The 26168-nt window shown below is 50.7% G+C and overlaps 1 protein-coding gene and 1 long non-coding RNA gene across 6 annotated transcripts in view; one reads left to right on the top strand and one right to left on the bottom strand.

Moving 5' to 3' along the window:
* Positions 1-665: 665 nt before the first annotated feature.
* On the bottom strand, positions 666-4224 carry LOC118724754. The gene is made up of 3 exons (XR_004989694.2): positions 4086-4224; positions 2825-3036; positions 666-797 (listed from the first exon to the last, which is right to left on the bottom strand). It is a non-coding gene; the product is annotated as an uncharacterized LOC118724754 (long non-coding RNA).
* The window catches only part of GRHL3 (grainyhead like transcription factor 3), a 33089-nt gene continuing 11035 nt past the window's right edge, over positions 4115-26168 (top strand). For 3 of the 5 annotated variants that reach the window (XM_036448417.1, XM_036448418.2, XM_045585027.1), the window contains exons 1-11: positions 4121-4251; positions 15971-16157; positions 18614-18675; positions 19420-19765; positions 19940-20013; positions 20455-20608; positions 20822-20933; positions 22376-22470; positions 24780-24938; positions 25611-25689; positions 25818-25951. In XM_036448417.1, the coding sequence (XP_036304310.1) occupies positions 4235-4251; positions 15971-16157; positions 18614-18675; positions 19420-19765; positions 19940-20013; positions 20455-20608; positions 20822-20933; positions 22376-22470; positions 24780-24938; positions 25611-25689; positions 25818-25951 (1419 nt within the window). In that variant the 5' untranslated portion in view covers positions 4121-4234. Of the gene's footprint in view, positions 4368-15970; positions 16158-18613; positions 18676-19419; positions 19766-19939; positions 20014-20454; positions 20609-20821; positions 20934-22375; positions 22471-24779; positions 24939-25610; positions 25690-25817; positions 25952-26168 lie in introns of all 5 variants that reach the window. The other 2 variants (XM_036448419.2, XM_036448420.1) reach the window with 2 other exon arrangements.

Genomic DNA, 26168 nt, shown 5'->3' with positions numbered 1-26168 from the left:
GATAATTTTAATTAAGTCAAGGTCAGGTCTGATTCCTGCACTCACTGCTTGGAGCCTGCAGGGGGGCGGCCTCCATTCTCCAGTTATGTGCTTCTCAGGGAAGCTCTGAGCCAGGTTTCTAAATTTTTACTATCTTATCTACACTTCTGTTCCAGGAAAAATAGGAACACACTGACCATGTAGTCAATGAACATTTGTTTTGGTTTAATGACATTTAAACTGGGGTTTTGCATAGAATTTAATGATAAAAGCAATGCAAGGTTAATGTAGACAACTTGGTGGAGGAGGGGGAATAGGAAAACATTTACATTCTATTACTTTGGTGCCCACAGAAAAGCACCACTGACATTTGGGCATTTTTCCTTTTATTTATTTATTTTATTTTTATTTATTTTTTAAATATGTTTTTATTGGTTTCAAAGAGAGGGAGGGAGGGAGGGAGGGAGGGAGGGAGGGAGGGAGGGAGGGAGGGAGAGAGAGAGAGAGAGAGAGAGAGAGAGAGAGAGAGAGAGAAAGAGGGAGAGACAGAAAAATCAATGATGAGAGCGAATCATTGATCAGCTGCCTCCTGCATGCCAACCCAGTCATGTGCCCTGACCGGGATGGAACTGTGATCTCCTGGTTCATAGGTCAATGCTCAACCACTGAGCCAGCGGGCCATTTCTCTTTTTAATCAAACAGTGGCGCATGGGCAGTCATAGTCCTGGAAAGGACAAGGAGGGAGGAAGGGCTGTGCCATCCTTTAGGGGAGCAGATCATAAAGCCTGGAGGAAGAATGTTTCTTTTCCACAAGTGATCTAGAAAAGAAACCTAGGCGATTTAATATGCACTCTGCCCTGATGGCGCATCACTAATCTTGTCTTATGTTATGTAGAGGGAACTGAGGCTCAGAGAGAAGAGATTTATCCAGTCACACTAGTAAGGGGCCAGTGGTCAGGCAGAACTTGACCACAGGACAATCCCTAACATAGGCTAGTCCTAAAGAATGGAGGCAGAAAGATGTGGGTTCAAGTCTCAACTCTTTCACTTATTAGTTTTTTACTTTTAACAAACCACTTAATCCATCCAAGTACTCGTTTCTTCATCTGTAAAAGAGATAACAGCTTCCTTATTAGGTTTAAATGAGAAGAAAAAACTTTCCTAAAAACTATTAAGTGCTCTGTGTCAGGTACTGCACAAGGCAACTCATATACATTATCTCATTTAATCTCCACAATAATCCTATGAGGGGGATACTAGTTTTATATCCATTTTTACAGGTGAGAAAACTGAGGCTCAAAAAGATGTATCTGCCTAGTATCACACAGCAGTTGAGCTGGGATTTAAACCCAGGTTTGTCAGTTCTGGAGCAATACAATCAGGTAACATGGTAACTTTTCAGCACAGTGCTTATAACATGCAAACACAAAACAACGAGAGCCATCACTATTTACTGTTATCACTGTGAATATAATTATTATGCCACATGCGATTGGCTCGCCTCTGCTTTCAATCTCTTTAGCCACGAATCCAAGAACTGGGCCGATCCACAAAGTAGAAGAGATGCCAGCCCAGCCCAGCCCTATCCCAGACCACTAGTCCCTCCATCCTGTCCGGGCGCCTTCTGGAGCATTCCCGCATGTGGAGACACAGAAGCCCTCTGCTCCGTGATCTGGGCCTCTGCTGATCTCTGCAGATGGGTGCAGGCGATAGAAGGGGTGAGATCCAGAGGGAGAGGGAGAGGACCCATTTAAAAAGCCCAGCGAGCACAGACACGCAACCTGAATCCCAGTCTCCACCTGAGCCCAGCCAGTATGAGTCACCCCCAGAGCCCTTTACCTGTGAATTGCAACACGCTGACAGAAACTCCGCAGCCTCCCAGGTGGGCAGACAGGTAAACAGACAAGTGTGCCATCCCCTGAGCTGCAGTGAGCGCTGCAGTTACTATTAGCGCCAAAGATCACCTCCATGAAAGCAGGTGGACACCCAGGCTTTGCTCTCAGATCACTAGCTCTACCATCTCCAGGCTCATCTCGGGTAACTTATAATCACTTGGTGCTTCATTTTCCTCATTTCTAAAACAAGGACAATAAAAGTGCCTATCTCAAAGGGTTGTTGTAAGGATGAAATGAGACAACAGAGGAGGCTCAGCACAATAGGGTATATTGAGCACCTACTGTATACCAGACAGTGCTGTAGGCCCTGGAGATTCAACAGTGGACAAGACAGACAAGGTCCTTGCTCTTATGGAGGGCACATTCCAGAAGAGAAAACAGACAATAAACACTCAGAAAACTATCAAAAAGTCCTGTGGACTTTGCAGAGAGCCAGAGTAAAGTGGAGAGATATGGTGACTAAATGTCTGCGTTAATCAGGGTGGGTGGAGAGGCCTGCTCTGAGGAGGTGGCTTTATTAGCAATGGTAATTACTATTTACTATATTTGTCAGTTCCCTAAGGCTGCCCCCAGCTCAGCCTCCAGTGAGGAACCCACCTCTGACAGTTTTCAAACCTGGGACCCCCTCTCCAGAGGCCTGACCCCACCTCATGAGGGCTCCTTAGGATTCTGACTTTACCCTAGCACCTCCATCAAATTGGCAGGAGTGACTGAAACCTCGCCTTTCCCCGAGAGAAAGGAGTGGGCCAAGGTAAAGCTCTCAGGAAGGCAAAGCAAAGAAATGATTTGCCAACAGAGAAGGGGGGGGGGGGGAGCCAGAAGGAGAGAAAAGGGGGAAAAAGATGCCAAGATCTTTGGCTTACATTTAATTTCCAATTAATCCCGGTGTAAGCCCTGAAAAAAGCTCTAGCATTCTCCTGTGTGTTTGTGGATCTTCCGGGTTTACCAACCTTGTTCTTTACGGAGACAGCTCACGGTGATTATTCCCCAGCTACTTAGTCTAACAGGAGTCTGATTTCTCCTGTTTCTCGTGTGGAATGCAGCGCTTATTAGAATTTGTGACATGACCAGCTTGCTAAGGCTTTGGAGGTGGCTGACTTCAACTTTTCCATCCCTTCTGTGCCGGCCAGAGGTATGTGGTTTGCTTACATCTCATTCAGATCTGTATCACAGCAAATAAAAGGTTGCTACCCACCCTACTCCCCCACCCCATGCCACCCACACATATACACACCCCAGATTGTAAACTCAGAGCACTCATCCTGTCTTTTTAGCCTGTCTCTCCCCGGACCCAGAGTAGGGCATGGCACACAACAGGTACTCAATGAATGTCTGTTAAATGGAGGCCGCTGGGTGAAGCTTAAAGGCACAAGCTTGGAATAAGGTGCCTGATTCAGATCTGGGCTCTGACAACTCACTAGCCCAGTGGTCGGCAAACTGTGGCTCTCGAGCCACACGTGGCTGACTCAAGCCACAGTTTGCGGCTCTGTTGACTAATGAGTTTGCTGACCACTGCCTTAGGGAAAAACACTTAAAAAACTTTTAATAATGTACTAATGTCTTTAACCTGAAATCAAAACTTCTCGTTAAGGGTAATGCCTTACCAAGTGGTCAGCAAACTCATTAGTCAACAAAGCGGCAAACCGCGGCTCCAGAGGCACGTGTGGCTCGAGAGCCGCAGTTTGCCGACCACTGCACTAGCCCGTGCCCTTGGGCAAACCACTTCACCTCTCTGGCCTCCATTTCCTCACTTATAAAGGTGACGATAATGGGGGAGGGGGGGCCGGGATTTACACAGAGACCCACCAGGTAGAAGATCTCTCTCCTTTGAGAATTCCCCTCGGATTGTGAAGTATGATGCTGGGGAGAGGAGGGGGCAAGAGAATTTGGGGGAGATGTTCCTGTCCTGGGTATCTAGAATACAAAACGAGAAACAGGAACTGAAATTTCCTTCAGCCAAGTATCTGTTTGTCACTGTACTTTTCCTCTAGCTATCTTCTTTCCAACATTTTTCCCCTCCCTCTCTCCTCCCCCACCTCCACTCCCACCCCCTCACCAAGGAAGGAATTGGCCAGCTCCACCCAGCCGGCCCCCTGGCTCCGCCCCCAGCTCGGCAGGCCAAGAGTTAACAGCTGCACCTGTTGAGGTATACCTGCTGTCGCCGGCACCTGTGCCTGCAGCCAATCAGCACCGGCTCTGCCAGGAACCTACCTGTCAGCAAAATCCCGACACTCCAACCTCAACATAAATCAAACACTTCCCTCGACAGGGAATGTCTGTGTCGGGCAAGGAATAGAGTCAAGAGCAGCCAGCGGAGTCTCGGGTGCCCGTGCCTGTCGTTGGAGCCTGGGAGCAGGAAGATGTCGAATGAACTTGAGTGAGTAAACCGGTGGATGCCTGGCGCTCTCCGAGCGTGGAGGCTGGATGGGATTTCCAGAAGGGGAGCGAGCAGGGAGGCCGCCGGCGCCAGGATTCACAGAGCAATTTGTAAGCGTAAATGAATGGGCTGAGGATCTCACGTTGGCGTGTAGAGGCAAGCACCGTCTCGAGTGAGAGCTGAGTGTTTCCCTGGGAAAACAGTTTTGTGTTGTTCTCTCTCTCTCTCTCTCTCTCTCTCTCTCTCTCTCTCTCTCTCTCTCTCTCTCTCTCTCTCTCTCTCTCTCTCTCTCCCTCCCTCCCTCTCTCTCCTGAGCAGTTTCGAACCAGGTAGGGAAACACAGGACTGAAACCGACGGCTTTCAGCACCACTTTCTGATACTCTGAAGGGGCCCTGGAAATCAGAGCTAGCCCCAGTTCCTCCTCCGCTTTCTATCTTCCTGCCAAAAGAAACTTCTCTGAGGAGGTTCTCCGAGCTGTCTTAGGCAGAGAGCTGGGTTTCTCCAAAGGGACTTGTTTGTTGGGTTGGAACAGTCTCAAGTGGGAAGGTTACAGTGTGATGGTTCAGCAGACCCACTCTGTAGTCTGCTTGACCCATGTTCGAATCCACGGTCTGCTCCTCATGGGTTGTATGATCTTGGACAAGTCATTTAACTTATCCGAGCTTCATTTTCCTCATCTGAAAAAATGGGTACAATAATGCTTTGTTGGGTTCTAAAGAGAGTTAAGTGGGCTAAAGGCTGTAAAATGCTTAGCAAAGAACCGAGGTCTGAAGATGCACTCGATAAAATGCGGTTGATTTTATTCGGAGGCAGTTCTAAGGCTGAGGGAGCTGCGATGTGGTTTTCGGTGAAGTCATCTCTATTAACCGGCGGGATTCTGGTGCCTTCCTGCCCACATCTGGGATTTAAAGTCCCACTGGCTGATGCTGACCGTCAGACACCCTGCTTGGTGTCTGGACCTCAGAGAAGGTGGGATGAGGCTGGGATTCTGGGCTGCTTTTTAGCTTGGCTTAAGGGAGCTTCCAAAAGCCAGGCTTCTAAAACACACCTCTTCCTGCCACCCTCAGAGGTAAGTGGGCAGAGACAAGGTCTGAACAATCTTTTTTCCTAGCTACTTCTCAATAGATTGTTTTTAAAACGTGAAGACCTGAGGGCAGAGCAGTTGGTGGGCCTCGACTGTAGTGTTCTGCGATACCAGCTAGCTCTTAGGTTAGCCAACCACGTTTGTACTACAATTGCTTGGCATCAGATTTCTCTTGAATGAGTTCCCTGGAGTTGACAATGTGTTGACAACTGGGATTAGAGCAGGGGTACTGGAACCAGTATCTGGGTTCAAGTCCCAGCTATACCACTACTTAGCTGTGTGACTTGGGGCAAATCACTTCTCAATCTCGGTTCTCTCACCTGTCAATTTTGGCCACAGGGGTAACCACCTCAGGGAATTGTTGGGAGAATCCAACAACTTTTAAAAAGTGATCAGTTTAGACCCTAGTGAAGAGCAAGCTAATAATTATAATACTCTTGGTACCTCATATACAAATACCCTATCAACGAACGCTTCTGAACCTCTTGCTTCCTATTTAAAAAAGAAAAAGGGGGGAAAAAGTGCTGTGTCTCTAGTGCACTTAGATCCGGGGCTTAAAACTGCAGAGGTGCCTTCCTGCCCACATCTGGGGTTTAGATTCTACAGAATCTATTCACTGATGCTCCTTAGGGGGTAAGTGTCCTGAAGCTGGGTTGCTCCAACAGAAAGGTTTCCTGTTTTTCTCCTCCTTAATCGTTTGAGTTTGAAGTCAGATCCGCTGACAGCTGAGGCTTCTCCACTTGGGGTGGGGTGAGGGGACCTGTGCCTGTGGAGTAATTGCAGACCGACTCTGAAGCCACTATTTAAGATTACAATGACAGAGCCTCAGTGCCTGGGGGCTCAGCTGTCCTTACAGTGTGTGTGTGTGGGGGGGGGGGGCAGGGGGAGGGTTCAGGGCATCAAGTGCTTGGTTTGCAGGTTTTGAGTGGCCGCTGCTGATGCTGACTTGGCCACATTCTTGCTGCCTCTTTCCCCTAAAAAGTGCCCAGTGAAAGATTCTGGTCCTGGAGTCCATCCTGAGTCCCGATAGAAAGCAGGATTTGCATATGACTCTAAATTCTGTCACTTACCAACTGCAGGATCCTGGTGAATGTCCTCCTTACTTACCCTCCGTTTCCACCTCGGTCCAGTAGGCACTGTACACACCTACCTGGCAGGGGGACAATGGGCTCCGTGCGTGGGACACTCAGTCCAGAGCAGGAGCGCCATAAACGCGAGCCTGATTACTAGGCCTCAGGTGGAAGGCCCACGGCCAAGGCCAGGTCTTGAGGAGCACGGAGGCCAGGGCGGTGCAGTGAGAACTCCGCTGCAGGCGGCGGCAGGTGGAGCGCAGGGGACTTTCATGTGGCCGGGCCGGCCTGCTGGGGAGCGTGGGCCAGCCTCCAGCCCTCCGCCAGCGCAGGCGCGGCCTCCAGCCCGTGGCCTTGGGCAGCCCGGGGGCTAGAGCGGGTCGCAAGGGATCTTGGGGCGGCGGGGCACCGGAAGTCGCTGCCTGAAGTCTTCCCCTAGCAGCGGGCGCCTGCGCACTGGCCGCTGTCGGGGCTACCCGAGGGCTCCGGGCCTGGCAGCCATCGCCTGGGCCTGAGCCAGGGCGCCGCGGGGCCCTCCCGGATGGATCCTCGGGGTTCCGTGTGTAGTGGTGCTGAGGGCATACTGTGTGCCAGGCACACTTGTGCTATTTTCCTCTTGCCCCTCGAGGAAATGAGAGTTCTGAGAGGAAGGGACGAGCACATAGTAGGTCCACCGAATGGAGAGGGAAGTGAGCGAGGCCCAGCCGAATTCCCCTCTGCCACCTCGCTGCCCTCCACAGGGGACCAGAGCCTCCCGCCAGCGGCCTCGGGCCTCCGGGGCGGGGCGGGAAGACTCCATCTGATTTCCAGGAGCGCCGGCTCCAGACGGCCCCGAGCGCTGAAAGAGTTAACCAGGAACGCCTCCCCGCTGTGGTTTTGTGGTCGAAACCATGATTGCCAGGAGCAAATTTTTGTCGTGCACAAGGTGTGTTATTAAAAGTCGGAGTTACGCTGGTGGTGAATGAAAAGTTAAAAGCCCTCATTAAGCCCGGGCTGTAAAACAGGCGGACTGGGCGGAGAGAAAGGCCGAGACAACCCTAACGGCGCTGGCGACCCTGGGCACGGGCCCGGGACATACGCCCAAGGCTTCTGCCACTCTCATTGAGGGCCCCTGTCGGAAGCCTGGAGCCAAAAGGGTCTCCAGGAGCCACACGGAGGAAAAGGAGGGGGAGGAAGGGCCGCAGGGCTGAAGCACCATTAGCATAGTCAGAGTCTACCTTGGTGAAAACAAAAATAACAGTCGTCCGTTTACTGAGCGGGGACACCGCAGACAGTGTCCAGGGCTTAATAAATAACATCCTTTCCTTTAACTCTCAATAACCCAATGAGAGGCGGGGAGTATAAGTGCACTTTTGCAAAGAAGGGGGTTTAGGCTTGCCTCAAGCTTGCCCTGGATTTCACGGAACAGCTGGGATCTTAATCCAGGGGTCGTCAGGATGCTGCCACCCTGCTTGTAATAGATGAATTGGAAAAAGGAGATGTGCCACACTGTTAACTGTGATTATCTCCGAGTGGAGGAAAACAGGTGGATTCTATCTGCTTCCAATTCTTTTTATACGTTGTGTTTTACAAACCTATGTTACTTTTGAAATGGGAAGGGGAGGAGAGGAAGTAATTTTTAAAAGAGAAAATTATTGGTGTCCCTAAAAACAGTTTTCTTAAACTGTGGTTCCTGGACCATGGTCGTCGTAGTCGTCATTGTCATCATCATCATCATCATCATCATTTCCCTGGGAACTTGTTAGAAATGCAAATTATCAGCCCCACCCTAGACCAACTGAATCAGAACCTGGGGAGGGGGGGCAGCGGGGGTAGGACTCAGCAATGTGTGTTTTAACAGGCCCTCCAGGTGATTCTGATGCATGTTAAGTGTAAGAACCATTGGCCTAGCCCTACATGAAGACCTGGCAGAGAATTGGGAGGCAGGATATTCCCAGGTCCTCCGCTGACCTGCAGTGTAGTTGCTGAGTCAGCAGGCTGAGAACTTGGCTAGTGTTTGAGCTCGGCTCTGCCACTTAAGAGACTGGGTGGCATTTGGATGAGCGCCTTAACCTCTAGAAGTGTCAGTTTCTGCATTTATAAAATGATGGTAACAACACCCACCTCCCATGGGCATGTATGAGAATGAAAGGCACAGGGCCTGACCCTATTAAATAACTTTATTCCTTTCCCTCCTCTTCTCTTCCCTCTTCTTTCTGGAATCCAGCTTTCTGATTTGTAAAATGGAACAAATAATCTTGGCTGGCTGCCTCCCTCTCTCTATTCCTTTTGCCTCCTAAAAGGGTCAGGGCAAATGATCTAGTGAAGGTTCTGAAGGAAAATTATCTCACCAATAGTTGGTGCCTTCACACTGGACCTTGCTAGGAGGTCAGCAAGAACTGGGAACTTTTGAGGCCAGAGACTGGTATATAACTTTGTGTCCCAGTACCCAGCACAGGGCCTGTTACAGTGAATGTTTGTGGAATGAATCAGTGAGTGAATGAATGAAAAGATGTGGCACCCTGGGTTTAGAAGTAGATTAATTTCTTTCACAACTTTATTGGACAATAGCAAAAAATAAAAATAAAAAAATAGAGAAATTAGACAGGAAACCAAAAGGGGAATAGTGCACAAAAGAAAAATTCCCACAGAAAGAAGAATTTTTTTCAAAGGGAAAGTGAGTTTCCGATATAATTAGAAAATGGCATATAATTAATCTACGTGCAGCTGGAGCCTGATCGCCCTCAGCTTGCCCACCTTGATCCAGATGATGAAGCTGGCAGTGTTTGTCCCTCTTATCAGGGAATCTCTCCAAGCATCAGGTCTTCTTCTACCACTAAGGAGAGATGATCCCATTCACAGGTGGGAGAAAGCGAGGTTGTGGGTTGCAGTGCAATATGCTGGGGGCTACCCCACCAAGTATTAGTAATAATAATAGTTCACATTACTGTGTGCTGGCACTATGCTGATTACTTTACCTGCATTATCTCATTGCATTTTCCAACAGTGACATCTCACAGAGTTGTTGTCAAGATTAAATAAAACAATGTCTAGAAATTGTTGTGTCAGCACCTGGCCCTTGGTAAGCCCTCAGTGAACAGTAGCTATCGTTGTAATTCTGTGAGTTTAGTACTCTCCCCTCCCCCCATTTTACAGATTCAAAAAAAACCCCAAGGCACAGAGAGGTCAAGTTGCACAAAGTCACACAGCTAGTAAGTAGCAGAGCTGGAACCCAGGTCTGTGTAGCTCTGGGGCCCATCCCAAAACATGAACTGATACTGTCTCCATTGAAACTAGAATCACTGCAGAGCCATGCCTTATGCCTGGAGCACTGCTGTCACGCTCAGGGAACACCTTGCATGGGGTTAACTGAAAAATGATTCTTCCGTGAGCAGCTGTGCCAGGGCCTCCCTCTGGGTAATTAGTGAGTGTGATTGATCACCACTGATGAGACTGGGTGGCTCACAACAAGGTTTGGCAAGCCATTGTGTATATCTGGGTGTCAACACCCAGCTCAGGCGGCTCATGGAACTCTTCCTCCTCAGGTTGGAGGGCGGAGGGGTCCAACGTGCTGGATTTGTCCTGTGCCAGGACCTCCTTGGGTGGGGCTTGAGGCCACCCCCTTGGTAATGTCTTTTCTTCCCCTTCTGAAAAAATTGAGTAAGAGTCCTTATTTTCCCATCTCTGAATCACTGAGATGCCTCTGAGATAGGGCAGTGACTGAGCTAAGGACTGGATGGGAAGCTAGGAGACTTGAGTCCCAGTCCTGTTATATCCTCAGGCAAGTCACACCTTCTCTCTGGAATGAGACTTCTAAGGTCTCTTTGCACCTTACATTGCTAGGATTCTAACAAAGGGTGGGGGGGGGGGGGGGGGGGGGGGGGGGGGGAGAGAGCCAAAAGGCTTCAACTAGTGGCTGAGATACATTCACTTAGCCCAAATGGGAGTTTTAAGTGGCTCAGCCAGAGAGCCGTGGGAATTTAGAATCATCCCAACAAGTCCCACCTTACCCCCGAGGCTCCCTCTGGTTCCTAGAATGATGCATTTTGGAGGTGAAGGCTCAGAATCTGACTGGGTGTGGCGTAGCCATTACCTCACCCCTCCTGTGCTGTGGGTCCAGAGTGAACTTCTGGGGAGGGGTCCCATCCCCATCAGAACCCCTGCTTGTGCAGTTTGCACCTTCTCACAAGCGAGGGCCAGGAGGATATATGTCCAAGCTCCACTGTCTTGATTTTATACCCAACTCTTTCTCAGAAGGGAAGCCAGACCAGAGGCACTCTGAGGAAACAGCCTTGTGAAGGTTCTTGATGCTGGAAGCCAGAGACCTCTGCTCTGTGCTTGATGCCATGAGGTACCAGCCCGTGGCCTTAGACAAGCCAGTGGCCTCTGTGTGGCTCAGTTTTTCCTGCTATCAAGTGGGGATCGTCATACCTTCCCTCCTTATCTCCTAGGGGTGTTGCAGGATCAGAGGTGATGACAAATGTATGAGAAGCATGTGGAAAAATATAACACACTATGCAAATGTGAGGGATTATCAAATCTCAGACCTGAGTTTCCTCCTCCGTGGGCTGGCCTTCCTTGTAACAAGGAAACGTATGCAAAGGACCTGGCTCACACCTGACACATAATAGGGGAAGAAGCGCTGGGAGCTGTCCCAGGCGTGTGCCTTTGATCTTGCCTTTCCCTCCTCTGGGAGGTCTAAAGTCTTCCCCATCACCTCCACGCTCACTCTTCCCCTGGAGCCTTTTTCTCAACCCACATCCAGTCACTCCCCAGAGTTCAAGGAGCCAGACATGCCCCCGCTTCTTTTCCTTCATCGCTCTCTTCACCTATCTGATTTTAGCTGTCTGTGTTTGTGGTCATGTCTGTCTTGCTGCCACTAAAATGCAACCTCTTCAAAAGCAGGGATGACCTTATTGTCTTGCTTAGGGCAAGACCTGGAACATAGTAGTCACTTGATGAATTTTTGTTAGTTAAAGTGAGGGGTGGATGGTTAGATAGATGCCTCCCAGGATTTTGTATTTCCCCCCTCTCTCTACATCCCTTCTTGGAAACTAGTGGTTGGATGGATAGTGTTGAGTCAGTTCCCAGGCCAGATCTCAGGAGGCTCAGCTTTGTAACTCCTTGGCCAGTCCCCTGGAACAGGTCACCTGCTATCTGTATTTCCTGGTCTGTAAAATAGAGATAATAACACATCAAGCATGCTGAGAGGCTCCACGAGATAATGAATGTGAAAGTCAAGGCAAGGGGTTATTACATGTCTCTCTTGTTTTTCACACGGAAGCTGGTTCACAGGAGGCTTGAGGAAGATGTTAATTTAAGAACCTCAGGCGGAGTCTCCCCTTTACTCTCATTTGGGGGTTCTGAAATGATGATGGTCATGATGATGATGATGATGATGGCGGTGACATAGCTATTATTTACAGAGCGATTACTCTCTGGCAGGCTCTAGGCTGAGCACATTTCTTATGTTAATGCATTTAATTCTCCTAACAACCCCGGAGATTAGCCCCACTCTGAAGTAGCCAGCCCTGGTGACTCCATCACTGACTGTTCTCATTTTCTTCACAGCACTTATCACTGGCTAAAATTAACTTATTTACCTACTTGTCATGGACTGTCTTCCCAATTAGACTGTCAGTTTCGTGGGAGCAGAGTCTTATCTGTCTTGTTCTTGGCTGATGCCCAGGGCCTACAAGAGTCCCTGACTGGCCCACAGAAGGCATTCAATAGGCCCATTTAACAGATGGGTCTGTCAGGCTGTGTCTCTAGTGTCACTTCCTTCCATGGTGCTACGGGTTCTTCTGTGCTGTGCCCTGGCGGAGATCTGATGCCAAGAAGGTTGCCCAGAGCCAAGTCCTCGCCCTATCCCCTCCACCCCACCTCCAGTTTACCTTCTGATAGTTGAGGAGTTCTGCCTTGGACAGGGACATCAACAGAGAGTTTGTGGAGGCTCTGAGGAAGGTGACCACATAGGATGAGAGTCACCTGGTTTCCCCTCTTTGTTCTGGCTCTGTCACCCATGAGTGGGGCTCATTTCTTTTTGGAACCCTTTTCATGGCTCTTACCCACTGGGCCCACAAGCTTTAATTCCAACCTTCAAGAGAATAGGATATTAGATTTCAGGATTTGGCACATAAGGAATGTTAACCTTATCCATAGTCAGAACTTTTCTAGAAGCCAGTGATCAGTCTTGGAACATAAAGTTGATTGGTAGCTTGAGCAGGCATTGGGACCCGGACACTACAGCTCCTGGCTCCTGGACAGAAACTCTTCCAGTCACCTCACTTTCTCACTTAGTCCCTCCAGTTTCCTATGGGTGGGAAATCCCTTTTTGTCTTGCAGCGGAGCATTGTTTCGGTATATTCCAGAGGAGTGGAATTTCCACGATGGGAAAGGCATCTGGAAGGGAGACTAGTTTGGGATTAAGAGCTTCATCTTGAAGTCCAAGAGATTCAGGTTCAAGTTAGCTTCCACTACTTACTAGCTGAGTGACCTTGAGCAGGTAACATCACCTGATTGGGTCTCTATTTCCCGAATAGCTATCTCTCAGGACTATTGTGCAGAGTAGAAGAGATGCACAGAAAAACAGTTGGCACACTGTCTGTATATGGTAAATGCTTAAGGCAGGGCAGCTGCTGTGTATCAAGGAATCTACTGAGTGGATTGGTGACCCTTGTAGGCCAGAAAAGCCTCCCAGGTGACCAACCAACATTGTCAGTTCTTTTGTTTCTGATGTGACTTCTAAAATTAGGATAAGTAACTGATAGCTCATCAAAGCTATCAGATCATTCCACCAGAGTCAACAAATTGGGGCTCTAGGCCCAGCTCTGCCACTGACTTATAGAGTGGCCAGGTCTTATGCCGCTTTGCAACACCTTGATGTCTGCCTCCGAGCTGAGCCCAGAGCATGATAATGGCTCAAATGTAGTAAGCACTTGTTAAGTGCCAGAAAAAGTTCTGAGCATTTTTCACATGGAAGTGCACTTGATCCTCATAATTCTACACAGTAGGTGCTTTTATTAGACTCATTTTACACACAAGGAACAGCACTGAGGGTCCCAGTTGACCATGAGTGTGGGCTCTATAAGGCCTTTTTCTCCCATGGCCCTTTGATTTGGGAGTTCCCTTCAGCCTGGGGCCGGGAGAGGAGGTGGCAGCCATCCTGGGCTTGCTCTAGAAGTTCCTCTAACCCCAGGCCCAGGAGGCAGCTAGGAGGGGCCTCTTCTCAACTCCCCCTCTTGAGGCCCTTGATTTATAGCAGCAGAAACTCGGGGTGTGCCTCCCTCTCCGCACCCCTGGAGCAGGAAGGTTTCTGTCATTTCTCTTTTTTGTGTGACAGCTCCCTCTCCCTCCCTGCCTCTCAAAGCCCAGGGCCCCACACCCTGGGGCCCCGTGGGATGGGAGACACTACCCTGGATGAAACCTGTGAGAGAGCTGCTGCCCACGGCCTGCCTGGGTGTGGCCTGGCTGCTGCTCCCACTCTGTCTAAGAATGTAGGCCTGAGCTGCAGGGCAGCAGGAAGGCACTTCCTGTGGCAGGATTTGCCCACCTACCTTCCACCACAACGCCTGAAATTCCACCACTACAGTGGTTTCCTGGTGTGGTGAGATTGCCCTCTTGCATTACGGGAAAGCAGTGTGGCTTAGTGGACAGTACGTGGCTTAGGTGGACAGTGTGTGGCTTAGGTGGACAGTGTGTGGCTTTGGTGCTAGACAAGCCTAGGATTAAATCCGGGTCATGTCATGGAGTAGCAGAGTGTTCTTGGGCGTTTCCTTATCCTTCCCAAGTCTCCGGCTTCTTCATCTATACAATGAAGCGAATGGTGCTTACCTTGTAGTGTTCTTGTAAGGAACAGCGTTAGTGAGTGGAGCGTGTTTGTTCATTTATATTCCGTAAATAGCAGCTGATATAGTTCCCATGAGTAAGTCTATCAGGCTCACCCAGAAAGGGGGCCCTGGGGGCTACTTTATTTTGGGGGCTCTTTTTCCTGGCCTGGCTGTCCCCATCTTCCCACCACTGTCCTGTACATACTCTTCGCTCTAAAACAAACACAAAGAGAACTGGCCCATCTCTATGCCTTGGCTCACAAATAAGAGCATGTTATTTATCAGTGATTTTCGAAGTATGGCTCCCAGCTCCCAGCATCAGCTTTCAGGGACTTTGTTAGAAAAGCAAATTCTCAGCCACCCCAGATGTACTGAATCAGAAGCTCTTGTGTGGGACCCAGAAATCTGTGGGTGGTTTTTTTGTTGTTAGTCTTCACCCAAGGATATTTTTCCATTGACTGTTTTTTTAGAGGGAGTGGAAGGGACAGGGAGATACAGAGAGAAACACTGATGAGAGACACATTGATTGATTGCCTCCCACACATGCCTTGACCAGAGCCAGGGATCAAGCCTGCAATTGAGGTACATGAACATGCCCTTGACTGGAAATGAACCGGAAACCCTTCTGCTGACCTAGCCACTGAGCAAAACCGGCTAGGATGTAGAAATCTGTGTTTTAACAAGCCTTTTAGATCATTATGATGCAGCTCAAGTTCAAGATCAGTATTCTGTATTAGAGCATCATAATGCTCAAGCTGACTTCTGGGCTTGGGGAACTCCCTTAACTTCTCTGAGCTTCCGTTTCCTCGCCTATAAAATAAGAATCATCATAGTACCTGCTTTACAGGGTTGTTGTGGGAACTAAATGAGAGGATCCATGGAAAATGTTTAGCTCAGTGCCTAAAACATGGCCAATGCTCAAAAAAAAGTTTATGTATAATTTTTATCGTCATCATTATGATTCTGTCTATCCCTATTTCCCTCCCCCTACATTTCTGAGTGGCATAATCCCCAGTGCTGGGTGTCCCAACTAAAATGTCTGCCTGCTTTAAAGAGCCTTTTCTCATCTCTTTCCTTCCAGCCCATGTGACTTGACTCTTGGGCCAATGCCTTGAATTTGTCCAAGTTCTTAGCACAGTGGCCAGGCTCTGCTTGCCTTGGTATACCACACAGTATTCCACTCCAGTTCCTGGCATCTGAGCATCTGCTTGGACAATCTACAATACATGTTGGTCTGAAATGCCATTTCCCAAGGCTAGACTCCTCCTATGAGCCTCCTCGCTCTGATTCTCTGTCTCTCTCCATGGCGAGGAATGATCTTCTGCCTTCTGTACCTACAGTTTTGAAGAGAATTTCTTTAGAAGAACTCTTGCTGAGTAATCTGGAAATGTTATTCTTTGCAGCTTGACATTGTCAGTTCCCATCTTTGTTACACTGATTCTCCTTGAATAAATATCTACTAAGGAAGCATTTATTGAATCCTCTCTGAAGGCTTGCAAGGTTGGAATTATGGTCTTCAAGTTGTAGATGAGGGAACTGAGGCCCCAGGTCTACAGCTTTTGCATGGAAACAGTTGCTATTGACCCCAAGCATCTAGCTCTAGAGTTCATCCTCCTGCCGTCAAACTGCCTAAGGTGGTAGAGAAAGGAGTTCACATTCTCAAGGCTGATTACTGTTCTTTGAATGCCTGAGGCTGACCCTTCATGGACTGTCTTCTGGGACAGCCTTCATTTGACCCTCCTGACTTGCCTTCCAGTTTCAGGTCTGTGCGGCTGCTAAAGAACGACCCAGTCAACTTCCAGAAGTTCCCCTACACTAACGAAGACGAGGCCTGGAAGACCTACCTGGAAAACCCCTTGACGGCCGCCACCAAGGCCATGATGAGAGTCAATGGGGATGATGACAGCGTTGCAGCCCTGAGCTTCCTCTATGATTACTACATGGTATGTTAGCCACCTGGGCATGCCTCGCTCTGACTGAATGTGCAGCTCCACTCTCAGGCCTCATGGCTCAACAGCCTGTGACCACTCGCAGCCCGTCACCATGTTCTCTCTCACCTGTCAGCCTTTGTACATGCTAGTCCCTCTTTCTGGCACCCTCCCTTTTCCTCTGGCTCAACCCTCTTCTCTGCTTTGGGTCTCAGCTTCAATGTCTCCTCATTTATTCATTAAAATGGGGGAGTCTTTCTTGGGTCTCCCATTCTGAACCTTCCTCTGGGCACCTTTGGCAACTACTGTCATCATCCTTGACTCTGGTTTAGAAACTTGCTATTTGTGCATTTATTTCTTCATCTCTCCCATCAGACTGAGCTCTTGGAGGTCAGGAACTATGTTGTGATCATTATTGAATCCTCAGTGCTCCATACTGCCTGCCACACAGTATTCAATACATATTGATTGAATGGTTCAAGGCCTCAGCCATACTCCATCACAGCAACACCCCCAACCTGCCTCTTCTTTCTGCCCCTGTCCCTTAGGTCATCCCAGTTGCCCTGTCAGTCTCACCTGCCTGTTTGAACCCCACCACCTAGAGCATGCTTTGTGCTCTTGAACCCATTCTCTTGTTTCAGGGCCCTTCCCTGGACCCACCTTCTCTTGGAAGCCAACCTGCTATATCATCTCCCTCTCTCCTGTCTTACTGTTCTTCATACCCTTGCCATTGTATGCGTTGCCATGCCTTCTGACAGACTGTCTTTTCTTATTCTCTAACAGTTTCCTGGGCCTTGGCCTGGACTCTGGGAAACTGTCAGTTACTGAGAACAGGAATTAGACCCTCCCAATTCTGATAAGTGAGCTTGAACCAGTTAGCCATCACAAATATATAAAACATATGACATCACCCCCACCCCCAGTCCACCGCTTGTTTCAGACATTGCTGGAGGATTATAGGCTGCATTCTCACTGAAGGTACATGAGGCCACAGAATCTTTTTAAATTCAGGCAGCCCCTACACAGTTATCTGAATTGTCACATGACAGCGAACTTGCTGGCTATTCGATTGCTCCACAAGACTTGCTCAAATTTGAGGATGGGAGTCACAAAAATCTAGTTGTTGAGATAACTAGCTCCGAGTTAGAAGATTGAAAGCCATCTTGTAAATAAGTCCTCAAAGCCACTGGCCAAGCAGTATTTTATCTACCCTGCCACAATTGTAAAGTTAGATGTCAAGGGGAGCAATGGCCCCAGATATGAGAAGGCTCCAAATGATCTCTCTGGCTTTGGTTCTAATCCTGGAGGGGAGTGGTTACCCTACCTTACCTTCTCCCCAGTATTTATCCCAGGCTGAAGGAAAAGAAATTGGAATTGGCTGCCTCAGCTTGGGGACGTGATTGGAGCCAAAATTCTAGGTCTGGGTTTAACCTCCAGCGTAGTATTTACAGCTTAAGGTTAAACATGAAATAAAATCCAGCTCCACTTCCCCTGGTTAATAGGCCATTCCCAGGGCCAGAATGGTGGGGACAGGCTGTGAAGGGACACGTGGAGTGGTATATTGAAATAGTGTCCTATGAGACATTACCTTCCCCCATCACAGAGCACGCTGGATTCGGAGCAGCCCTGCGGATAGTCTGATAGTGTGGGAAGAGCACCAAGTTGGGAATTTGAGATCTAGTTCTGCCACAAACTGGCAACGTGGCTTTGAGCCCTGTGGTCCACTTACCGTTTCTTACTGGCTGCCAGGCACTGTGCCAGGTGCCTTCCCTCATACTCTCCATGGGATGTGATTAAGAGTCCAGGTGTCGAGTAACTAGCCTGGGTTGGAGACCTGGCTGCTTTGTTAGCCTTAGGGAGAAGTGACCTGGATGCTCTAAGATACAACAATATTATAATTATAATCGTGAAAGGTAATATTTATGTAGTACTCTCCATGTGCTAGGTGCTGTTCTAAGCACTCACATCAATCTCCGAGGTTGGTATTACGGTTATTATCCCTGTTTTTCCAAGGACAGTGCGTTACAGAGAGGTTAAGGGCCTTTCCCAAGGTCATACGGCCAGTATGGGGCAGATCTGGGAATCGAACCCAAGAAATCTGGATTGGGAGTCCATGTAGGTGATATCATTCCCCATCTGACAAATGAAGAAACTGAGTCTCAGAAAGTGCCATCATTTATCCAAAGCACAAAGCGCTTTAAAGTGGTAAAGCTAGGACTTAAGCCAAGCCTACCTGACTCCATCATTCCGAAATTGCCAAGTGCTAATCTTGGGGTCTTTCTCCCACTCTCTAACTTGGGCTCAGACTAAACGATGGTTAGAGCTCTGCCAGCTCGAAGTCCTGGCAGTGTTCTCCCAGTGACCGAGGTTGCTCCCCTGCCTGGCCAAGTGCGCAGGAGGGGGTTGAGGCTCCTAATAGCTGGATCTTACCCAGCAGTCAGGCATAAATCATTCCTCTCCTCTCCCCTCAGGGTCCCAAGGAGAAGCGGATACTGTCCTCCACCAACGGGGGCCGGAACGACCAAGGAAAGAGGTGAGCTCACCCCACCACCAGCTCTGCCTGTCCACCCTTCCCGCCTCCACCTCCATCTCTGGCTGGGAGCACCCTGCCCGCCTCTCTCCAGGTTTTCTCTCCTGCCAGCACATAGGCCCTCTGCTGGGAAACGTGGGTTTCTCTCTGTCTTGGCTGGCACAGGGTCCCTCCCCTGCTAGGAACAGTGGGTTTTGGTGCATGGGACTTTTCTCAAAATGAGCTTTAAAAAAATGTTATTAGCTTTTCTGATTATAAAAGTAATACCTACTTGTAAAAGATTTAACCTCTATAGAAATGTGAAAAGTACAAAGTAAAAGATTCCTGCAGTCCCGCTCCTCTGCCTCCCTTAAGGTTTGTCGTCTGTCCTTCCACACCTTTTTTTTAATCAACATCAATGAACTGCACTCATAGATGCTCACTCCCACACACTCCCGTGGGATGACAGGAGCAGTTGTTTTAAAAGTGGGGACATTTAACTCTGGCTGAGAAATAAATGAACGCTCAGCTTTTAAGTTACCGAACACTGTAATGGATAGAGCAGCCCTGAGCCTGCGTTTGGTCCCAGTGTTGAGCCCCTCCTCCCTGTTCCTCCCTGTGACACACTGGCCTGCTCCATGTCTTGTTTCATGCGAGGGCCTAACCACCAAGTGGATTAAAGAAGGTCAGTGTGCCAGTGTGAGGATCCCTCTCCAATCCCACTCCTCGGAGAGAAGAGGCACACTCAGCCCTCCTCTCTCTCCCCAGGTACTACCACGGCATGGACTATGACATGGACCTCACCCCCCTGGAAAGTCCCACGCACCTCATGAAGTTCCTGACAGAGAACGTGTCTGGGACGCCAGAGTACCCAGACGTGCTCAAGAAGAATAACCTGATGAGCTTGGAGGTGGCCATGCCCTCCCCGGGCAAGGCAGCTGCCCTCCCCGCAGGCCCCAGCAAGCTGGAAGCTGGCGCTGTGGACAGCTACCTGTTGCCCACCAGTGACGTGTACGATAACGGCTCCCTCAACTCCTTGTTCGACAGCATCCATGGGGTGCCACCCACACAGCGCTGGCAGCCAGACAGTACCTTCAAGGATGACCCGCAGGAGGTGAGGGTATCCCCGTGCCCCTCACAGTGTCTCCGGAAATATGCACGCAGGTGCAGAAGGAGAGGACACTGTGAGGAGGTCAGAGCTCTAGACACAGCTATGTGCAGCAGCCTAGGCTGAGGCCCAGCAGCCCAAACCTACTAACTTATTCCCTTTCATTGTGTTCCTCTGCAGTCGCTGCTCTTCCCAGATATCCTGAAAACGTCCCCGGAGCCTCCATGTCCAGAGGACTACCCTAGCCCCAAGAGGTAATTCAGTCCCTGTGAACCCTTGGCCACCTGCTCAGGGGCAGGGCGCTGCAGACAGAGTCTCACACTGCCCTCTGAGCGGTGAGTGAAAATTGGGGAGTGAAGCTAAATGAAAGAAAAGACATAAAGAGAATGACTTCTGCATTCCTCTTCCGGGCTCAGGGCTCAGCGCCCTGTCAGAAAACCAGGGCTCTGCTGCTCCTCGTGTCCCCCGTGGCTTTGTCACTCCTCAGCGGTCTCTCTGGTTTCCACTGCTCACTATTCAGCAGGGCTGGGGCTCAGCGAAGCCATTACATAGGGTTCCAAACTTTGAGGAGACTGCGGCCCAGGGAAGTAGAGTGACTCACCAAGTCTGCGGCAAAGCTCAGGCTTCCCCCTCTGCCCTCGGGAGCACCCCTGCCCGGGAGCCCAGTCTCACCGTCGTCCCCCTCCTCCTCACAGTGACTTCGAGTACACCCTGGGCTCCCCCAAAGCCATCCACATCAAGTCAGGCGAGTCGCCCATGGCCTACCTCAACAAGGGCCAGTTCTACCCCATCACCCTGCGCACCCCCGCCGGCGGCAAGGGCCTCGCCTTGTCCTCCAACAAAGTCAAGGTGCGTTGGCCCTGAAGCATTGTGGGAAGGGGTGGGATGGTCAGGTCAGCCCTGCCTGCCTGGGGCCCAGGGAAAGGGTGCTGCTGGGTAACTGCCCAGTGCCATGGAGTGGGGGAAACGAAGGCCAAAGGTCAGGGCCACGGGAGCCCAGGCTCAGGGACTCAGCGGGGGCCTTTCCCACGGCGGGGATCACAGTGACCACTGTGCTTGCAGAGCGTGGTGATGGTTGTCTTTGACAACGAGAAGGTCCCGGTAGAGCAGCTGCGGTTCTGGAAGCACTGGCATTCCCGGCAGCCCACAGCCAAGCAGCGGGTCATCGACGTGGGTGAGAGCCGTCCCAAGCCCCCTCCCAGTCTGTCTCTTACTGTCTCTCACACACATACACACACCTAATCAGGCCTTTCTTGCTGTGTCTCGTTCCCCCAGTCCCCTCTGACCTCTAAAGGACTTAGTTGTAACCCCAGCTGCCTGCCTGCCCCCCCCCCCCCCTCTCCCAGGTTAAAATGTGTGGAGTTTGCAGGGATTTGCATCTGTTGTCTGGAAGCAGTGGCCTCTTTTCTGAGTTGCTTTGGGATAAACAGGCCTTGGGATTCCAGCTGTGTCAGATAAATGGCCCCCTGGGATGCGGGCGGCTTGTCTCCATCAGGGGCCTTAGAGCAGTGTTTCCCAACCTTCTCATGATGAGAATCACCTGGTGGAGTTGTTAAAACACAGATTCCCGGATCCCAACTAAGAAGTGCTAAACTAGAATTTTTGGGAACATATAGGTAAAATTGCATACTTAACTAGTGCTCTAAGACAGATTTTATATACAGAGCACTAAGTTAGGTATGCAATTTTACCTATATGTTCTCAAAAATTCTAGTTTAGCACTTCTTAGTTGGGATCCGGGAATCTGTGTTTTAACAACTCCACCAGGTGATTCTCATCATGAGAGAAGGTTGGGAAACACTGCCTTAGAGGACTGAGACTCCAATGTATTAGATAACAGTGTAGGCTGCTGGTGATTTGGGAAGCTCCATGCCCAGCTGGCCAGTTCTGCTTTGGGTGCTGGGATCAGGCTTTGCCAGAGGGTAGGGGGCAGGAGGCAGGCCTCGTGTCCATGCCACCTTGTCCCCGTCCCAGGCCCCAGGATGGTGGGAGACACAGGCCATGCTCAGATCTCCAGGATCTGGCTCGATCACTCTCTTCCTGGTGTGTGGCCTGTGTTACATCTCCTTCCGGACTTCATTTCTTCAACTGTCAGCTGGAACAAGGCTGGCTGCCCTGCCGGCCACAGCGCTGTTTCTGCCTGGGACACAGCATGCTGAGGAGCATGAGACAACAGGGACGATTCAGTGACTTCCTGAGAGGCTAGAGAGCAGAGAGGTTGGGAGCCTGGGTTCAGGAGCCAGACAAAGCTGAGCTCTGCTCCTTGCTCTGCCTTTTATTACTGTGTGACCCTGGGCAAGTGACTAAACTTCTCTGAGCTTCATTTTCTTCATGTGAAAGCTGAATATTCATAGTGCCACTGTTTGTGAGGATTAACTAAGGCCTTGCCATATTGTACGTGTTCCTAAGTGATACTACCATTTATTCACTATTAGTTCAATAGTTCAGTAACCCAAGGCACAATTACCAGTTTCCTCGCTGCACTGAAACATGGTTCTTGGGGGAGAGGATACAAGTCCTTGCCAAGAATGGGGCCTAGCTCCTGAATGCCTCTTTCCCACGGTGTCCCCAAACCCCTTCCCTCCTGACTCTTCTTCCGGTTTCCTGTGGTTTCAGCGGACTGCAAAGAGAACTTCAACACCGTGCAGCACATTGAGGAGGTGGCCTACAATGCACTGTCCTTCGTGTGGAATGTCAACGAGGAAGCCAAGGTCAGTGCCGGAGCATGGCGAGGTCAGGGCTGGGCCGTCCGAAGTCCCCATTCTGGGGACAGGGCTTGCCTGCACCTAGGACTGTGGCAGCCGCTCCCATGAGGGCATCAGAGGAGGAGGCAGGATAGAGAGCGGTGGAGAAGCACAGGCTCTCAAGCCAGAAAGGCTGGGCCTGCATCCCAGCCCTGTGGGCTCAGGCCAGTGTTGTAGCTTTAAAATTGGAAGGGAGCCGAACCGGTTTGGCTCAGTGGATAGAGCGTCGGTCTGCGGACTGAAGGGTCCCGGGTTCGATTCCGGTCAAGGGCATGTACAGTGGTTGCAGGCACATCCCCCGTGGGGGATGTGCAGGAGAAAGCTGGTCGATGTTTCTCTCTGATCAACGTTTCTAGCTCTCTATCTCTCTCTCCCTTCCTCTCTGTAAAAAAATCAATAAAATATATTAAAATAAATAAATAAATAAATAAAATTGGAAGGGAATCATAGCACCAGCCATTCTGCTGACGTAAGGATCACGTGAGATAAGTAAAAGGTAGAGCACAGCCTGGCACATAAGTGGTGGCTGTTGGTATTAACCCAGTCCTCCCATCCGCCAGATAGGAAAGCTGTGCCTCCTGCAAGGTCACAAGCTGCTGCTGGGCCAGGTTTCCTGACTGGCAGGCCAGTGCAGTGTTGCAGGAAGATGCTCTGGAGTCCGGTGGATGAGGCCCAGAATCCCAGGTGCCTCCTTTCTTGAGCCATAGGAAGGAAACGGTAATCCGCCTCTGGGGCGAAGATTCCACCAGATCATGCACGTCTGAGACGGGCACAGAGCCAAACCCACCAGGGAGGCCGGAGAAATGAGCCTCTGGTGATTTTTTTGTACCAGCAATTAAGCTACTGAATGCTTACGGCCAGCCTTGAGTGCTGCTGGGCCCCTGTGTCTTGGTTTTCTGTTGGGAGAGCTGGCATGTGGAAAGGCCACCAGTCTGAGAGCCAGGGGCTGGGTGACCTTGCCTCTGTCCCTTCCCCTCCCAGGCAGGATTGGGTTCAGTTCAAGGCAGGGCATTTCTGGCCTTGGCCAGGCTGGGAGCTAATCCCTGTCTCCCCGCCTGACCAGGGGGCCTGAGAAAACGGAGTGAGGGGCTCTGAAAACACAAAGAGAGGCCCAAAGGCAGGGATTATTATTATTCAAACAGGTGCCAGGAACAGGAGGGGGAGCGGGGCCCCGGTGCAGAGAGGTGGGGACAGTTTCGTGGGAAGGGAGAGGTGGGTTTCGGTTGGGGTTTTCTCACAGCTTCTTAAGCCCCCAGGCGTGGGTCTTTCTCAGGCGTGAGCTGGGTGGGGGCTCCATTAGGGCTGAGCTGGCTGAGGGGGAGGTATGTCTGGCATGTGCCCAGGACCCGCCTCCCGCACGGCGTGGGAAGGAAGGGGGTCTGCTCAGGCACCACCCCCAGCCCTGCTGTTCGGGTCAGGGTCATTTCCAAGGGAGTGGGGTCTGGCCCTGGCACCCCATGGAAGAGTGAGCTTGCCAGGGACTGCCCTGCTGAGACTGCCCCAGGCCACCCTCAGTCAGGCCTAAGCTTTGGGTGGGACTCCAGCTAACCCCACTAACAACAGCTACACATGTCCGACAGCCACTACATGCCAAGGCCATTAGTGACCCACAGCCCAGCAGCTGAGGAAACCGCTCCATGTGGTTAAAGCACTTTCCACAGGGGAGTGAGTGGCAGAGCCCAGCTTCCCACCCCATTGTGGGGGCCCCATGTCCAGGCTCATCCCATTCTGCCACCCTGCCTGACTCCCTACTCAGAGCCTCACTTCCTCAGCTGTGAATGGGGGTGACCGGTCTGGAGCTGGGGGTGTTGGCTGGAGCTGGTGTTTGGGGTGCAGAGGGCAGTGTCTCAATCTCTGTGGCCCAGGCCCCGGAGGACGGTGGTCTTCTGAAGCTGGGGGCCTGGGTGGAATATGGCCCTTCTCCACCTCCTCGCTCTGAGTAGTAGGAAAACGAGGCTCTTGATTTTAAGCTCCTAAGGGACCATTAACCTCCCTCTCAGGGCCTTGATCCTTTGGGCTGCCATGTCACTGTCCACTACTAACGACTTGGGCTCAAACCTCGGCTCCCTCACATCCTCCCTGTGTCACCCTGGGGCAGCTGTCCTGCTCTCTGAGCATCAGCTCCCCTTTTTGTAACAGAAAGGGGGTGTTTGCTTCCAGAGCGTGTGGAATCGGGGCTCAGCAGGCACGCAGTGGGCTCCATAACGGGGATTGGTGGGACCGCAGAGCTGGGGACCCGGGCAGGCTGTTTGGTCAGCTCCCCTGTCTGTCCCCAGGTGTTCATCGGCGTCAACTGCCTCAGCACAGACTTCTCGTCGCAGAAGGGGGTAAAGGGTGTCCCCCTGAACCTGCAGATTGACACCTATGACTGTGGCTCCGCCACAGAGCGCCTGGTGCACCGCGCCGTCTGCCAGATCAAGATCTTCTGTGACAAGGTGACCAGAGCGACAGGCGCTCTGCTGGGCCCAGGGAGGGAGACGGCTGCCCCTCCTGCATCTCACCAGCCACCCAGGCGTGTCTGTCTCTCTCTGCACTTGCTCTCTGAATTTCTCCCTGTGTCTCTGTGCTTGTCAATGTCTGTCCTGGCCCCTCTAGTATATTATATCTTCCCCTGTCTCTGCATTCCTATCTCATCTATCTTATTTTATTTATTTTTATTGACATCAGAGAGGAAGGGAGAGGGAGAGAGAGAGAGAAACATCAATGATGAGAGAGAATCACTGATCGGCTGCCTTCTGCACACCGCGCACTGGAGATGGAGCCCGCAATCCGGGCATGTGCCCTGACTGGGAATTGAACAGTGACCTCCTGGTTCATAGGTCGACGCTCAACCACTGAGCAACACTGGCCAGGCCCTTTCTCATCTCTTTCGGGAGATGTCTTTCCAGAGCTCTAGAAATGTCTCTCTTTTTCACATTTCTCTTCTCCTCATTTCTCTCTCTCTCTCTCTCTCATCCTCAACCCCTCCCTCCCTCCCTCTATACTTTCCTACTTCCTAGTCTCACACTGGGAAGCAAGCAGCATCAGAAGGCTGGCCACATTCAAGATGCAAAGCAGCCAGCCCCTCCCATGACACTTAATGACTCCCTTTCCGTTCCCCCTCACAGGGAGCAGAGAGGAAGATGCGGGATGATGAGCGGAAGCAGTTCCGGAGGAAAGTCAAGTGCCCGGACACCAGCAACAACGGTCAGTGGAGATGAGGCAGAGACTGGTCTGAGCTGGGTTGGGGTGAAGGGGTCAAGGAGACTAGAGGGCAGAGGTTGGGGGCATGGACGGAGGGACCTCAGGTCACCATGCCTCCCTTTTCCCACCAGGCATCAAGGGCTGTCTGCTGTCCGGCTTCCGGGGCAATGAGATCACCTACCTGCGGCCCGAAGCTGACCTGGAGACCCCGCCAGTGCTGTTCATCCCCAACGTGCACTTCTCTGGCCTGCAGCGTCCCGGAGGGGTGAGCGCCGTGGGCTGGGAGAGGGTCTTAGCACCTTAGCACACAACCTGCCACTCAGCCAACCCAGGTCCATTTAGATGTTTATGTGTCCTAATATTTTTTACATCAAAATGAAAGTACCTTCATTGAATCCCAGGAAATTTGTAAAAATATATATATACGATCACATAAGCTGTGACCTTTTCTACTCCAGAGAAGAATGCTAATGAGGAAACGG

Source organism: Pipistrellus kuhlii, unplaced genomic scaffold, assembly GCF_014108245.1.
Source record: "Pipistrellus kuhlii isolate mPipKuh1 unplaced genomic scaffold, mPipKuh1.p scaffold_m20_p_2, whole genome shotgun sequence".
In the NCBI taxonomy this organism is placed as follows: domain Eukaryota; kingdom Metazoa; phylum Chordata; class Mammalia; order Chiroptera; family Vespertilionidae; genus Pipistrellus; species Pipistrellus kuhlii.
Note: the sequence above shows the minus strand (reverse complement) of the source record. Positions and strands in the feature narration are given on the sequence as shown.